The sequence below is a fragment of the Squalius cephalus genome (genome assembly GCF_949319135.1).
Source record: "Squalius cephalus genome assembly, chromosome: 21".
Classification (NCBI taxonomy): domain Eukaryota; kingdom Metazoa; phylum Chordata; class Actinopteri; order Cypriniformes; family Leuciscidae; genus Squalius; species Squalius cephalus.
This window is the reverse complement of record NC_137142.1, coordinates 25,618,173-25,629,496: the sequence shown is the minus strand read 5'-3', so window position 1 is coordinate 25,629,496 and position 11,324 is coordinate 25,618,173. Positions and strand designations below refer to the sequence as shown.

Genomic DNA, 11,324 nt, shown 5'->3' with positions numbered 1-11,324 from the left:
AGTTATGGCAAGTGAGTTTCATGTTTGTTTGTTTTTTTATCATTTAGACAAACGTTGTGCAGGCCTACTCAATAGAATTAATGAACTATGTTGATAAATATAAATTTAGCAACAAGTATATAGACTACAATTAATTATTCTGAATTAATTTGCTTTTGGCCCACTACAATTATATTTAATGCGCTTTAAGTGTGAATACAATTCTTGAATTCAAAATGCAAATCATTAGAAAAGCAAAAACCTGAGTAGGCTAATATTTTGTCAAAAAAAGCTTACTTGTGTAATAAATGCCAGAATAATTCCTTTCGATATGTGCTTAAGTTAGGCCTATACATGGAGTGAAAGGAACAGCTCTGAGGTAATTCTTGAATTGGAATTGATCTTGCACACTGAATATGATTGTGAAGCCTGCAGTTTGACGATATAACATAATTCAGCTGACATTTATATTGCAATGCTCTACGAAAAGCTGTTCATGGGCGTCAGTTACATTTCATAACATCTTTTCAAAAGCAATCCACATAATTATTGCGTATCCGGCACATTTTTTAAGGATGGATCGAATAAATTGTCAAATAAAGCTCAATGCGCTTTTGTCCTTTGATTAGGTCTACGTCACCGGCAACTTTTTAACATTTTTCTTTATAGGCTACTGAAGAAAAATCACTAGGTTTTGAAGACTAAAACGATGTACTGATATTGATCAAGTGTTAGTGTTTTTGATAGCATGTACAAATGACCGATATAGGCCTATTGCACTGGGAACAAATTATTCTTTTGAACCCTTAAATATTAGCCTCCTTTCGACAGAGTTCAAGATCAATTTAACTGCCTACGTAAAATATGAAGAGTAAATGGAGAGATCTGAAAAGTTAACCAGCTGACAATAGTGTAGGCATAGGCCTACTATTAATAATAATAATATATATATAATATTTTGCTTGTTATTAACATGTTGTATGCGATTTATTTACGTTTTTTAGGACCGCAAAGTGTTGCAAATGTTTAGTAGGCTATAGCCTATACAAATTCTGGGTTGATTTCAAGTGAATTTAATTTCGGGATTTGAATGTTTTCGTCATACAGTCAAAGCTTGTCATGAGCTTGTCATTCTTTGTCCACGGGAGACCGGTAGAACTAGGCTTTAGAAATAGGCTATCACTAACTGCAGGTGGTAACATGGACGATGAAGAAAACTTTCGATATCGTTGAACGTCATCGAAAGCTGTTGTAAACATGCGCTAACGACTGTCCTAGACAGTCATTTTCCTGGAAAAACAATCGAGACAGTAAAAATGTGCTTCCCATTGCTGCGACCGACTGTGAAGCTAGGTCCAAGAAATGTTGGAAAGTGCATTTAGTTAAAGTACCAGTTGGTGTCGCACTATCCTTACACTTAGCCTACACAGTGCCAGATCGAAGAGCAGCAGATCCTCATATCCAGCACATTCCTTTTTTTTTCTTTATGTGCAAAGCTGAAATTATAATGTAAAATATCCAAATCGATTTTAAAAGGCTCTATATGCCTTATTTAGAAAATTCACAAAAGACAGAGGTTTAACAAATTTGTGTCACAATTTCTTTTGCCGTTTTTCTCCAAACGTTTGTGCTTTATTTACATCAGCAAACGATAAATTCATAATAAAAATCGAAATGTAGTGTCTTATTTATGTGTGGCCGAGGATATATAAGTTAAAGAAAATTTGCGGGGTATAGGCTAGGCCTATCAGCTGTTTGGAGTCAAAAAGTGCGATAGCAAATAGCCTAGAACATTTACAGCACGGAAGAGCAGGCTATAACAAAAACTAAGTGACCTTAACTCATGCTAAAAAATAGCCTCGAACGATTTAAATATTGAATTGATAACTAATTGTTGATATCTGCCTGCTATATACGCATGAAGATTCGGGAATCTTTTTAGAATCAAGAACTTGAATATTTGAGCAAGGATTAGAAAAACAAAGTTTTTTTTATAAATCCGACACGCCGACAACAGTATTTGCTATAAGACGCAAGCAAAATAGACCGACATAATAATTAATAGGCTATAGCCTAGGCATTTATATATTCAGATTTAGCCTAATAATAATAATGATAATAATAATAATGATAATTAAATATAATTCAAACTAAACTACTCCATAAACTCACTGTGCGTTAACACAAGCCTAAAAGCTAAAGGGAAAGGATAATAGTTCTAAGAAGAATTCCTTGTGCATGTTTTATGCTGCATATGAATCGTGTACCACTGCATTGTCATGCTGCGTCCGTACGTTAAACCAATAGCTGATAAATTGTTCATTTAACAAATGTGGGGTGTTGAGAACAATAGGCAAAATTATTCAAGTTAACAATGACCGTAGGAAAATGTAGATGTATTTAGTAAACATTTAGGCTAATATTTCATTCCCACATTGCACACTGGGCTCACTGCCGTGCAATAAAACACACTTGTAAAAATTAGACGAGTTTTTAACATGGACAAATTAAGAAGAATAGCTTTTTATTTGTATTTATTTTACTGTTATAGCCTATATAGCGGTAGAAATTGAAGTGTAGAATTTGTGCTAAAATGTCTGCAGTTTCCGTATTTTTATAGGTTAGCTAGCCTACTAATATGGCCTAAATTTGCACCCAATAATATGTTAAGCTATTGTAGTGCTGTATGAGATTTATGTAAAGTAAAAAGAATAAAACATTATTAAGATATCACCGAACTACCTCACACCCTGCAAAACAGACTCTAAACCCAAGAGATATCGCGTTGTCAACTGTGCATACCTGAACTTTCGAGATGCAGAATGCACATTAGTAACCCATAATGGGATTGAACTCAGCTAATTTAATGAGTAGTTAGAGGGTAATGGACTCTTGTAGTCATACGACAAACAAACAGGGCTGAAAATATTGTCTGTGTCTAATAAGCCTCATCCTTGTCTCCTGGCCAATAGAGAAAGAGAGTCTCTCATCCCTAAACTAATCACAAACCCATCGGAGAAAATGAAAACGCGGAGAGACAATACAGAGGTGGGCGTTTGACAGGCCCACCGAACTGACGGAAAAGTAGAACCTTCAAAAGTTTGATATACGCAGAGATTGTCATTTGAAATTATTCTTTTCTGACAGACTTGCATTGATAACAGTCGTTTGTTTAAACGACGCTTCGCATTGATACTTGTGTAGTCAAGTACAAATCAGCATGTGTAGTTATCCATCTAAACGTGCACTGATTAAGAACTGAGGCACAGCGTGTGTAAAAGCTTCGTTATGCCCTGTGTGCAACACAAATACATGCTGAAGTACCTTGAGTCTCTCAATGGGATCAGCTGCGTATGTAAATTGCTCCACAGCTCTGTTTCTGGGCGAATCCGTTCCGTTTTGCTTGAATCCGCCTCTCCGTGCTCGTTCAGTATTGACGCACTTAAAGACTCTTCCCTCAACCTTAAGGCGAGCGGCAGCGACCAATCACCAAGCCATTACAGGCTTCAGAGGAAACTGTTTATGTGACTCCAGAGCTAATTAGGCTCATGAACTAACAAATCGCTAGCACAACTGGTGAGGAACCGATCACATTCATGGATTGTCTGGAGAAGTCGGCCACTTCTCTCACGATGTGTTGAGCTGTGTGCTTTTGAAAGATTTTTTTTACCCTTTCTTTAGCTGCCACTAACTTGTCTCTTGCTGACAAAACTTTGGTCTTGGGTGTGGAGTATTTTTTAGTGCTAACGCGTGTACCGTTTTCACTTAAACTGGGGAATCCTGCCTGGTGAACAATGTTTCAACCTACACCGAAGAGGTGTTTTACCATAGAGTCTTTGGTAGCGAAGGATAATCCTTTGCCAGCGTCGAGATCCGAGGAGCCCATACGACCAGCGGCGCTCAGCTATGCAAACTCAAGCCAGATGAATCCATTTTTAAACGGCTTTCATTCCAGCGGCAGGGGCGTCTACTCAAACCCGGACTTGGTGTTCGCAGAGGCTGTTTCACATCCTCAAAACTCCGCCGTCCCAGTCCATTCAGTACCTCCTCCTCATGCTTTGGCTGCTCACCCACTGTCGTCCTCGCACAGTCCGCACCCTCTTTTCGCAAGCCAGCAAAGGGACCCTTCAACTTTTTACCCGTGGTTGATACATAGATATAGATACTTGGGTCACAGATTTCAAGGTAAGTTGCTACAAAATATTTTATTCGCTAATTATTTTGACCAGTCATCCAGGGAGAAAAAAAGGCCACACGGCCCAAGGACACGGCGGTTTTTCATTGATATTTAGCCAAATATCACTTTTGTGCTATATATTAGAAATCCTAAAACTAATGCTATCGAAAAAATATATATAACCATTTTATTGTATCAAAATATTGGCTAATGTTGTGGAGTGAAGTAGCCTATGGCATTATACAACGGTTCTCAGTAAATTTCTGGAAGAAAGGAACCCGGCTTTATTACTATATAGCCTACTAAGCTGGTTCAAAACTCACAAGTAAAGTATTTATAACTTTCGTATTTGATATTTTAGTAATTAAAAAGTAATTAAGTAATTATTTTAACAGGTTTAAATAGCCTATTTATTTTATCGTAGCCTAAATTGTTTCAATTCTTTAAAATTAATTAATATGATAAAACATATCGAATGCAGTTGAATATAGGTGAAACATTTGCCTATTACAAAAGCGCATTCATATCACTATGAAAAAAAATTAGGAGCTACAAATTAATTTATGAATAGAACAGAAGTAGCTATATTTTCCGTTCGACTGTTTTTTTTTTCTTCTTCTTCTTCTAAAATGATAATTTCGCCTTTATCTAAAAGTGCGTTTGTCTGGTTCCTAAATGTTGTAAAACTGTTCCCTTAAAAATGAACGTTAATATTATTAAACGTTAATAAGTGTGATACTATTGTATTAATAGGCTACATATCAAACTGAAATTACACATACATGTTATAGCAAAAGTCTAACTCTTTTATTTTACTTTTGTAATATTAAATATTGGGGAACATTTGTCATCCCAGCTGTTGACCGAAACACTCGTATGGAAACCTTTATTTACCACTGTTCAAGATACTCAAGGCCATTGAATTAGTTCGAGAATGTTTCAGTTCTGAAATTAAAACAGTCGTAGCCTATATTTCCGTTTGTTTAATTTACAAGTGTTGGAAAATAATATTGTTAGCATTATATTTTGAATTATTAACGTTAAATTAACATTATTTTGTCACTATTTAATTAGCCACTGAAAACATTAGCACTATCACTATAACATCAGAAAAAAAACTCTTGCTTATTTTTATTTGAGATGACCGGAATTTTTTTTATATTATTGCAGGCTATATTTTTAGTAAGATGTTGCATTCTATAAAATGTTTTAAAACTTAGGTCCTATAGTAGGCAATTAATTCATGAGAACAATGATTGTAGTCTAACAATTATAGGCCTATATCGAAAATTAATGCTTATATAATGGGAGACTATATGGGTTTTGATTATCATCATTTTCATTACAGGAAACGAAACGAGTCCGGAAAGCTTCCTATTGCACAATGCACTGGCAAGAAAGCCCAAAAGGATTCGTACAGCTTTTTCACCATCACAGCTACTACGGCTTGAACATGCTTTCGAAAAAAATCATTACGTCGTCGGTGCGGAACGAAAACAGCTCGCTCACAGCCTTAGCCTCACAGAAACTCAGGTAAGAAGATGTTTACCTGTCTTCATTAGCGCGGTTGTGCGCATGGTGCTGTGGATATAATAGCCTACGGCCTAAATTACAACTCAAATCAATAGGCTCGTCCTTGAAACGGCTACATATTATGGTTATAGGCTACTTTAAATGTAATCATATATGCAATGTTTGCGTCACAAAAATGCAATTCTGAATGATATAATTAATAATTAAAGCTTTTAAATTGTTTTTTTTTATGCAGGCCTAAATATATATATTTTTTAACGTTTATTCGTTCTCTTTGCCAGCATATTTGCATATAGTCGCAATGAGTAGGCTATTGTCATAAGCAAGTAGCCATATAGCCTACAATATATTTATTAACCTATTTGTACAGATTTAGCGACATTTTGAAAATGTTGTTTTGTTTAGCGTTTTGTTGGCAACCACATGCGGAAAGAGCTAAGCATTGTTCTTAAAGCTGAATGATCTGGAGTGAGTTAAATCCACCATTTCGAATTCACCCCTGTTTTTGATGAGGTTGAACGATTCCGATTGAGGCAGAGGGCTCTTGTGGGAAATGTTTTACAATTAACCAGTTAACCGTTTTAAATGGACACTTAAAAGAATGAGGCGGATTCTATGAATTTCCCTAACCATATTTAAGATCGTATTTGCGCGTATCGTTCAGTGGCCCGGTCGGAATCTATTGTCCCAGTGACAGCACCGGCCCTATTCTAAACGGCGCCTTTTCTGAAGAGCAAGAGAGAGAAATGGACTACGTACGAGCCACTTCAGTGCTTCAATTAGCTCACTGAATGCACATTAAATGTGCCTCACTTGCCAAGTTGTCAGCTGTGAGCTTTACTGATGATATGAATGATAAAGGTGATGAATTAAGGGAAAGACTGAACTTTACCAATGTATGCTAATAGAAAAGGTTTACGGGGATGTATAAAATGAGGGGGTGAATTGTAAATAGGCCAGCTAACATATCCGTGATAAAAAGCGACAGTGTCGGTGAAGTTTCACTGGTATCACACTATTCTGTACACTCACATGCTGCTTCTATTGTATACGGAGTCAATTTCCTCTCATCAGTTAAGTTTGAGTTTGAAGTAGCAGCAGGGAAGGATAGCGATGATTCAACCTGTCGTTAGTAAACAGGTCAGGTGCACTTTAAAAGGAAAGCCTTGCCTAAGTCTCATACTCACATATCAGTAATATTGTATTTAATAGGCTATCTCATTTAAATTCTTTATGTTGCTTTAATTTATTCAGACCGAAGACACTAAATGAAAGTCGACCAATGCTCTCCCGACTAGATTGACTGTGAGATACCTGGCAGTTCTTTGTCCGTCTAGCCCTAGTTATTCTTAAGGCACGTTAGTGATACTTTCTGTCAGGCCAACTCTCTTTGTTTAATTGTTTTTATTCAGAGACCAGCGAAAAGCTGTTGTATTTTACGCTGATTATTTTCCTTTTTTCTCTCGCCCCAGGTAAAAGTTTGGTTTCAGAATCGAAGGACGAAGTTCAAGCGTCAGAAACTGGAGGAAGAAGGGTCGGATTCACAACAGAAAAAGAAAGGAACTCATCACATAAACCGATGGAGAATGGCCACAAAACAAGGAAGCCCTGAGGAAATTGACGTCACCTCAGACGATTAAAAGACTTGAACTGTTCGAACGCGGGACAGCGGCGTGGCTTGAAGGATGTCACGGATAAGGATGCTGTGTACTGACTGAGGGAGAGGGTAAAGCCAATATCACATTTTGATTCTTCGAGATCGGCAGCTTGAGGGTGAGAGATCCTGTTGGTGGCACTGCTGTCACTACAAGGGAACTGTCAATAAATTGCACGTTGCCAAGGCAAGGTGATTGACAGGTATTACATGCAGCGCCCCCCCCCCCCCCCCCACCCACCACACTACCCGCACCACCTCATCACCACTATTACAAAACATAGCTCAAATGCGCATAGGACATTTGCACTTCTGAGAGGTTTTTTTCCTCTCGTTTTATTTTTTCAAGACGTGAACCTTCCCACATCAAGATACCAAAATATACAGCTGTTTTTGTAAAACTTGAATTGCATGGTAGAGCAATGAATTTTTGGTAGGTTAATTAATTTGACCTTTTTCGAAGTAAATTTGTTTTGATTCGATTTTTTAATCTGAGAAATGTTGTGTGCTTCTTCCTCTTTTTTTTATTTTACAACAGTGTGCAGTCTTTGAATTTATGATTCTCGTGTTAAAGTGATTGTGAAAACAATATGAAGTAGCAGTGCTGCGTTATAGTGTTTTTAAGGAGTAAAACAAATTCAAAACCAGATTATATAAAAAAAAAAGTTTACCACATACAAAAGTAATTATAATGAAAATTCTCCATGACATTCCTTAAAAATGTAAGCTTTACCATGACTCCGTAATCTTGGTGCGAATATATGATCGGGACTCGCCCCTCCTCTAAAGAGTTGCCTCGAAGGATTAATGCAAGAATTGACGGCCGCCTAGGCAGCAAAACTTCAAGCACTGAGCGTATTCCATGTATAGAGATACTAAAAGCTAATGTTTATGTTAAATCGTCTTTTACAAGAATGTAAATAATTTTGTGTTTGTGTTAAGTTTGCTACAATTTTAACACAAAGTATACTTCCAAGAAGTATGTAATTGTCAATATTTTGTCAATAAAGTTTTATCAATATGTTGCTCAGAATTAAATTAAAGCCTTTTTGTTTTTACAAAAAGATGCCAAAATGAAACGTTTGCCCTGTATAGTAAATGGTTTAGGATGCATTGTATTATATCTGTTTTGGAAAAACATTATAGGACAGTATTGAATGGGTTGCACTGACAGTTCTCTCATTTTGATTCGGTCCCTTGGTGTCATTGTCATTTAGGACAAACAAGCGAGGTATAGTTATCACTATTCAATGGAGTTATCAATGGAATATTCCGCCAGCTGCGTAATTAATCTGAGTATATAAAGTATGTAACGGGGAAAAGGACTGGTTAAAATGTAACACAAATAGAATGCTAAAACGGTCTTGAGCTCGGTTTTTCCAGAGCGAAGTGCTTGTTTTTTCTTGCCTCATTTGCCGCTCAGTCTGATAGACTGGCATTAACCAGTTTTATTTCCATTGGTAGACGAGCAGCGTCTGGTCTGTTCAAGCTACAAAGAGTCCTGAGAGCTTTTGTGAAAGTGCAAATCAGTTTAGGCAATTATCATACGAGTAATATGTGGGGGAAAGGGGATGCATTGCCCAGTGGTCCACTTTAATCTGTTAATCCGGGGATCCAAGGGGGCCTGGTTGGACATAATTTAGTACAATCTGACTACCTCTCACAGTGCGATAAGAGAAGGTTTGCAATGTGCCGCAAAATAGGAGCTTTGTTTAAAATCTTGTCGGCAGCAACGGATGGAATGTTTCTAGCCTTCGTTTTTAGTTCCTGTTTTTTTCATATATGAACAATAGGCTATAGAAAGCTAATATTAATTTTACACGTCAATTCATCCATTACCTTGTATTTTGCATCCATTTAAAAAATAGAATATCCCCCAATAATCGACTTTTTATAAGTAAAATAGCACAAAAATACTATTAGCCTATTTACGTGACCAAATTTTCCGAAATGCAAAGAAAGACAATTGCTGAGCGTTTTCGTGTTGTCCCCAAAACTTTTAATTGTAGTTTGATAAAGGTTACAATTTTCAGAGGTCTATACACATTCTATATAAGGGGATTTTTGAACAGTCTGTGGACTATAACGGTAATAAAAAAAAATCTGCGGAGAATACTATTAGCTTTGAAAAACCCCTAAAAGCTTTATTACAAACCCAGCTTTGAAATAGAGGGATTAGAAGGCTGAAAGGGTCCCACAATAGTTAGAAGAAAAGGTTTCATGCTAATGAGGTTAATGCCCTTTGTATCTCCGGACTCCACAACTTCATTACTCCTATCTCGGGCAACACCGAGCGGCTCAGAGCCCACAATCCACTCGAGCTGTTCCCTACCCTGCCTAAAGAAGGATTTGATAGCAGCCCTGTTCAAACTAGATAATTATATCTTTTCAAGTTGGAATTAAGATAAAGAAAGTGCAGTGAAGGCGGTGAGCCTTGATCCGCTGCAAACAAATTTGGCGCACTTTCTCCCTCCGTTGTGCCTCAAAAGACAGGACACCCCCTCGTCACCGCTTGCTCTCCTTTATTAATTTTGCATTGCCGATTTAAATGCGACTGGTGCTTTGCATTTAATGGTGGACAATTAGCTGGATTTAAAGGAGGAAAATTATATTTCACTAAACAGAACAGGCTTAGAAACATTTTATTATTTGTTAACGTATTTGAGTTGAGAAGACTGAATTAATTCTAAAGTCTCAGCGTGCAAAATAAAGAGTAGCCTAAGCTAAAATAAGGTAATTAGAGAGCCGAGGCTATACTTAATGTATTCTATTTTATACAAGCCTGTTTCCAAAGCATAGGCAACGTGTTTAATTCGATTATGTGTCGAACTAATTATTCACATTATAATCAACTCATGTGTTTAAATTAATGATTCAAATATTTTAGAGAGATTCAACCCCACAGAAATGTCATTATTCAAAAAAAGTGAGCGGTGGACTATGACTTCGACCTTGTATAGGCTAGGCCTATTAATCGATTTGCTTTTCTAAACAAGCATACGGGCCATGGGACTCGCTGTATTGAGAACCTCCTGACCCGCTTAAGTTACCCCGTGCTGCGATAACTTGTTTCAGAAGCAACATTAACTTAAATGTTCAACAACGCCACGCTTGTGCAGAGGGAAAACGATCAATCACAGAGGGCCATTGCCATGATTCATCATACAGTGAGAGAGGAAAAAAAAGTTGGTGTAACTTGCTTGCAGTGGTTTTTTATTGAGGTCTGGATTTTAAACAGGTGAAAAACCTGCGCCATACGAGTGATGTTAAATAATTACCCGTCATTTAAATCAGCCTCCTATCAAATAGCCCCAATGACCCAAAACCTCTAATCTGCAATTACTAGCTTTAATTACGTCCGCTGATCCCACTAAAAGCCAGTTTTACAGTACGGTGGACGGTCTAGGCTGCTTTGCAAAATAAAGTTATGCCTTGATTAAAAAAAAAAAAATACTACCTAGCAACTTATAAATGTATTGCACCATATGTAAGATTACCATTGACCCATTTAAAAGTATAATGGAGACTGATGCAGCCTATAGTAGCCAATTAAACTCCAATTTACAGTTGGGAAAAAACCCAAAAAAACAATAGTTGTCTTTGGATCAAAGGTCATTAAATTATTTGCAGGCTTTTGCTTTATAGTTTCGTTGGACTTTGTATTTGCTGAGGGCCGCATTCCAGTTGCAACTGGCCACTAATGTTGGTTTGAGGTTATATTTATAGCATGGACTGAAATGTGACGTCACGACAAACACAATCTATCCAGTTTCACAAATTGCTTTTGAAACTGATCCTTGTAATGGGAGAATCAACCCCCTGCACAATTCCCGCGGCCTTGCCATAAGGTACAGCGATAAATATACAAGACTAATGAGCAATTACAAAATAATCACCCTTCAAAATAGTTGTTACAAATTAAATATCATCATCTTAGATTGAGTTTCTCATTTTATTATTAACGAAGAAGAAGAGGCCCAT

General features: G+C 37.0%; 1 protein-coding gene across 1 annotated transcript; it reads left to right on the top strand.

Annotated features, from left to right (window-relative positions):
• The first annotated feature begins 3,487 nt into the window (after positions 1–3,487).
• Positions 3,488–10,781, top strand: emx2 (empty spiracles homeobox 2). Its single transcript, XM_079855679.1, has 3 exons — positions 3,488–4,164; positions 5,505–5,689; positions 7,162–10,781. The coding sequence occupies exons 1-3, from the start codon at positions 3,774–3,776 to the stop codon at positions 7,327–7,329; spliced, it is 744 nt and encodes a 247-aa protein (XP_079711805.1). The 5' UTR covers positions 3,488–3,773; the 3' UTR covers positions 7,330–10,781.
• The last annotated feature ends 543 nt before the right edge of the window (positions 10,782–11,324 follow it).

Excerpts from the sequence above, each read along its gene's own strand:
- emx2 (XM_079855679.1), top strand. The coding sequence starts at position 3,774 with ATGTTTCAACCTACACCGAAGAGGTGTTTTACCATAGAGTCTTTGGTA. Across the intron at positions 4,165-5,504 it reads CTTGGGTCACAGATTTCAAG|GAAACGAAACGAGTCCGGAA; the intron begins GTAAGTTGCTAC and ends TTTTCATTACAG. Across the intron at positions 5,690-7,161 it reads TTAGCCTCACAGAAACTCAG|GTAAAAGTTTGGTTTCAGAA; the intron begins GTAAGAAGATGT and ends CTCTCGCCCCAG.